This window comes from Microtus ochrogaster, chromosome 8 (assembly GCF_000317375.1).
Source record: "Microtus ochrogaster isolate Prairie Vole_2 chromosome 8, MicOch1.0, whole genome shotgun sequence".
Taxonomy (NCBI): domain Eukaryota; kingdom Metazoa; phylum Chordata; class Mammalia; order Rodentia; family Cricetidae; genus Microtus; species Microtus ochrogaster.
In genome coordinates this window covers 53,576,929-53,582,415 of record NC_022015.1, presented here as the reverse complement: position 1 = coordinate 53,582,415, position 5,487 = coordinate 53,576,929, and the positions used below count along the sequence as shown (strand labels likewise).

Here is a 5,487-nt window from a genome sequence, read left to right as displayed (position 1 = left end):
ATGTTCAGAGAGACCAGATATATCCCATGCTTTTTCCGTCACAGTCCAGCTGGCCTTGGTGAGCTCCCAATAGATCAGCTCCACTGTCTCTTACATTTAAATTAACCCCTATTTCTTACCTCTTCTTTGTCACGTGGCTTGGTACCTTCTCTCAGAAAGCATGTCCATCTTGCTTCTCTAGGTGTCTGCTGGTGACACTTGACTTTACCCTTCTTCTTCCCAGCATTCTTAGTTTGGCTCTCCTACCTAACCTTGCTTATTCAGCTGTTGGCCAATCGACTTCTTTATTAACCAGTGACAGTAATACGTATTCACAGCGCACAGAAGGATTAACCCATAGCAATACCCATCGTTACGGTAACTTTTAGACAGAAACCCCATCCTTTAGCAAGGATTTCGATTTTTTTTTCCCAACCCTTCCAGCTCACACGTTGCTGTTTGGCGCCCCTGCCACTAGAGGTGGGAAGGTACTGCCCACACATGCCAGGGCTTGGGTGTGGCTGCTAGCAGGGACATTTGGCAGCAGGAGGAGCCTCTGAGTGGGCCTGGGAAATTAGCTTCTATGCAGCTTTTATATCAGTGTTCCAGCACTTGGTTCTCACGGAAATGCAGGGGAGCATTCATACTCGGGGGGGGGGTGTGTGCACAAATGTGTTTTCTGCATTTCTTAGAGAGCACTCTTAACTTTAGGCTTTCATTGTGGTGAATTCATGCTGTGTCAGGCAGCTCCTAATAGAAACATGTAAAGGGCCACTTAACATTCTTTGTGCATCTATTACAGGTCACTTGTTTTGTTCCCCAGGCGTGCAGTCTCGCTTCTATATTTACATCTTGGGTCATATTTTAGCTATGATTACAGTAATCTCTGTGAAGGACCATGATAAGGACACAAAAAAAATCCATGGCATCAAGGTTGATTTCCTTGGGCTGCCCAATGTATCTGTTTAGTCTGATGCTGTAAATAATTAATAAGTAAGGAAATCGTAAGCTCATTCACGATTTCCCAAGGTCAGAGGTGAAACTTTTTAAATTTTTCAAGCCAGGGTCTCATGTGTCCCCAGGCTGGCCTCAGACTTACTTTGTTGCCGGTGATGATCTTGAACTTTGGATTCCCCTGCCTCTACCTCCAAAGTAGGTCCAGATGTACGTCTGATTATAGATGTACATCACCGTACCTGGTTTCAAGATTAGAATTTCTTAAATGAAAGAAAGTCAAATTTAATTAAAGGAAAACTTGAAACATAGTTACTTAGAAAATTTGTGTAACCATTAGTGGTTTGTTTGGCTTTAGAAATTATCTATATCACCATACCATCTACTAAAGAGCATGGAACCATCATTTAAAAAAGCAGTTTGTAGTGGAGTGGTGGTGGCACACACCTTTAATCCCAGCACTCAGGAAGCAGAGGCAGGTAGATCTCTCTGAGTTCTAGGCCAGCCTGGTCTACAGAGCGAGTTTCAGATCAGCTAAGTCTATGCAGAGAACCCTGTCTTGAACCATCCCCCCACCCCCAAAGAATCAGTTGTAAGTTATCTGCAACCTGATCAGTTGCATTTTAGGTCATTTTTATATTAATATAATGGTTGTGTTACACCCATCAGGCTAGCTGACTGTTGAGTGCCTAGGATCCACATGTCTCCCCTTCCAGGGCTGGGGTTATAGGCACACACAGCCACGCCCAGCTTTTTATACAGGGGATTTGGATCCGTGTCCTCCAGCCTTCACAGAAGGTCCTCTTATCCGATGGACTCTCTCTCCAGCCATGTTTCGATCATTTGGATCCAGCTTACCATTTCGGAGCAGTCTTGCTTGCCCAGTTTACCCTCACCACGTCTGTAGATACAGATCCTGAGGAACAGATGCATGCCGTGTGTCCATTAGCATCTGCGGTCTGTGCTGCAAGTTGGTGTCTTTACATGGGCTCTACAGAGCAACAGCCCAGGCTGCAGACTCAAAATAATTTCCCAAGTTTGCACTCGGGTTTCTTTATTTGCTTGGGGTGAGGTGTATGGCTTGTTCATCTCACCACTTAACTTGGGTTTTTTTTCTCCCTTTTTCTCTGATAAAAATACCTTAACAAAAGCAGCTCCAGGGAAGAATAGGCTTATTTTTGCCCGCAGTTTAAAGTACAGTCCAATTTACTTGTGCTCCTGAAAATGTATTTTTTTAGGGCTTGCGGCTCAGTGGTAGAATGCATATGTGGCATGTGAGATGACCTGAATCCCGTTCCTAGCATTGAAAAATAAAACACACACACACACACACACTGAGTAGCTCTTCTGAAGACATATTTATACATGTAATGTATAAATATATATAATGAAAAAATATATATCATGAAAATCAGCCTGTACAAGTTTTACAACATGTGTCTGTAATGTAAAGTAAAGCAGCTTTAGTTGCACTCAGCTAAAAAGATTTTGTGTTTAAATGACACACACTGAATTTGGCAAGTCTTTCTTCAGATATGGTATAAAGAGAAATAATGTGAATAGCTGCTAGAATAAAGGATGCTCCGGAAATTGATGCTGACCTTTTTGTTCATATTCCCACAGCTACGATCAACGTGAATTCAGCCAATGATAGCTGGTTTGGCAGCTTGAAGGACAGCATTCAGCAGCAGCAGGGCGAAGCAGTCTGGGTCTCTGAAGGAAAGGTATGTGGCCTAGATTTGCTGCTGTGAGGTGAGAGTCTGTGCTCCCTGATGCTTCCTCCAGAGGGCAGTGAATGTAGTGAACCATGGGACGAGAGGGATTCAATGTGTTCTTCCAGTCGGAAGCTTTCTAATTCTCCAACAAAGCAATAAAACCAAGGGACTTTGCAAGGCAGAGCGTGATGAGTGCTGACCTACATTCACTTCCCCTCTGCTTTTAATGTAGCGACTAGAACTGCCTTCCAAGTCTCTAATCAGAGCTTACAAGTTCTCATTCCTAATGCCACACCGCACTAAGGACACGGGAAACTCGGAGTGGAGATGAGAGGCAGGGTTGAGAACCATGGGGAAGACAGTTTCGAAGGATACCAAGAGAAACAGCTGGAATTATGGGCTTAGTAAAGAGGTCGCTGGAGAATCCATTCTGACTCTGAGTTCGAAAACAATAGTGCTCTTTCCTAGCCCTCTCAGGTTGGATAGCATCTAAATCTATAGAGATACTGAAGACACAGGTGTGCTGTGGGAATGAAAGTCGAGAACCTGGGGTCCCTTTCATTCTAGGAACCTTTATTCCAGCTAGATTGAAGGAGCTGGTGAGCCTTATGATGATTCTTTTGGTGAAATGGACTGTCTCACTCCTTGAGACCCAGATGTTTACTTGACAAATCTAGCATCTGCCAAATGCTTGTCGTCTTTACAACTCTCTGGAGATGACAAGTTGAGAAGGATATAGTTTTTTGTCCGTAAGGTTCTGAGAATATTTTTTCTCTGGTCCTGGGAATTGAACCCAGCTACCCCTGAGAAACATCCGACCCTGGATGGGGAGAGTCTTGGAAATGAGTAGAAACGTGTATATCATGAGGTGGAGACAGGAACCAGCAGGAAAGCTGGAAAGAGGCTGATCCTGGAAGATCAGCCAAACAAGCTTGGCTCACCTGGCTTACAGGATGGACCGCAGTAAGGATAGACCCGGAAGGGTCTTCAGTGTATGTGTCCCTGTGCAGAAATTAACCCAGCATCAGCATCTCAAAGCCAAGCGATAGCAGGAAACGCAAGGTCCCTTCCCCTGCTAGCACATGTCAAGGTTTCCAGCACTTGGCTCAGCACTCGGGACTTTTCTCGAGTCCCCACTCCCAGGATCCATGCCAGCTCCCACTCACCCTTCAAAACAAATTCCTCTAGATGGAAGGGATGGATGATGACCCTGAAGACCGCATGTCCTACTTAACCGCCATGGGCGCGGACTATCTGAGTTGTGACAGCCGTCTCATCAGTGACTTTGAAGATACCGACGGCGAGGGCGGCGCCTACACTGACAATGAGCTGGATGAGCCAGCTGAGGAGCCGCTGGTGTCTTCCATCACCCGCTCCTCGGAGCCGGTGCAGCACGAGGAGGTGAGGCGAGGCACGGCTTGCTGCAGGCCGTGCGGCCACGCGCAGGAACAGTCTTAACTGAGGGTGCTGGAGAACACATCCTCCAGGATCATAGCAGAGGGTTGCTAGGAAGACCCACTGCGAGCCAGGGCCTCCATGGTTGTAGCTGTGGTCCACGGAAAGTGGAGCCAAAACGTGGCATTGGAAAAGGTTGAGCGGTGTCATTCGCCACTCTGTTGCCCCTCGGGGGGCGATGCTTAAGTATCGGCTTTATGTGCCAACTGTCCAAATTACAGATGGAACTGGATGAATACATTATTGCTGTATTTGCTTGTAACCTTTGATTAGGCCTCTCACCGTACTCTTAGGAGCCCTGCTTTTCTTCTCCCCTTGACCTTTAACCTCCTAATGTTATCAGAATTCCTAAGTGTTTCCCCATCAGTTTCCTTATCTCTGTATTTCAGTTTTTAAATGGACTTTATATATCTGATCAGATGCACTGTGTATCCGCTAGTTTAGCTTACACAGTCCTACAAACTATCAGTGGGCACTAATTTAGGGTGGAGCGATTATTAATTGAACTTCAGAGAATTGGAATGATGATCTTTGTGGACAAGATTGTCAAAGTGCATTTGTAGGATAATTGTTATGGGTTACCCTTTAGCAGGTTAACTCATTCCAATAAATGATTAGTGAGATAGTAGTGCCCCCCAAATAAATAAATAGCTTAACACACAGAGAAAGACTATTAAGATAACAGTAGACAAATAGGAGAGAGAGGCTATTAATATACAATAGACAAGTGATAAAGAGTGAGTTACTGCCTATAGATACAGAAAGAGCTAATGCTTAGGAATACTGGTAGTGACCCAGACAAAATACTTGAAGAGTATTTTGTTTTGTTTTTCTTTCTTCCTTTGTACTTAGCCAGTTTACGGAAGTGTGTCCTGAGCTTTCTCTAGCGAAGGATGGCGGTTGGCATCTCTTTGCAGTGGGAGAGCGCTGCATTGCCTAGACAGGGTCTCCGTTTCCTCAAGTGTTCAAAAATCCAGCAGAGCGGAGTGCTGCCTTCTCTCTGCGCGGATGCTCTTGGTGTGAATGAACCTTTATGTTTTGTAGAGCGTGAGGAAATCCAGCCCAGAGCCACGAGCTCAGATGAGGCGGGCTGCTAGCAGAGACCAACTTAGGGATGGTAGTCCGCCCCCAGCATTCAAGCCAGAGCCACCCAAGGTATGTGGCTGGGAAGCCCAGGATGGGAAGGAGGGGGACACAGGTGCCAGGGGACACGCACAATGAGACGATGTTGAAGTTACCATGTACTCTGTGAAAACCTGTCCTTCAGGCCATTGACTGATCCTGAAAACCAGGGCTGTGTGAGAGACAGGCCCGAAAAACAACATTAGGAAAGTGTGTGATTTTAGGGGTCACAGAGAATAAGAGTGATTTCATTTATTTACTT

At 45.5% G+C, this 5,487-nt stretch overlaps 1 protein-coding gene across 5 annotated transcripts in view; it reads left to right on the top strand.

The window, feature by feature from the left end:
* The window catches only part of Tjp2 (tight junction protein 2), a 95,476-nt gene that overhangs the window by 85,813 nt on the left and 4,176 nt on the right, over positions 1 to 5,487 (top strand). For 3 of the 5 annotated variants that reach the window (XM_013348097.2, XM_005352076.2, XM_013348096.2), the window contains exons 18-20: positions 2,557 to 2,657; positions 3,837 to 4,049; positions 5,148 to 5,258. In XM_013348097.2, the coding sequence (XP_013203551.1) occupies positions 2,557 to 2,657; positions 3,837 to 4,049; positions 5,148 to 5,258 (425 nt within the window). The remainder of the gene's footprint in view (positions 1 to 2,556; positions 2,658 to 3,836; positions 4,050 to 5,147; positions 5,259 to 5,487) is intronic. The other 2 variants (XM_005352077.2, XM_026781462.1) reach the window with 2 other exon arrangements.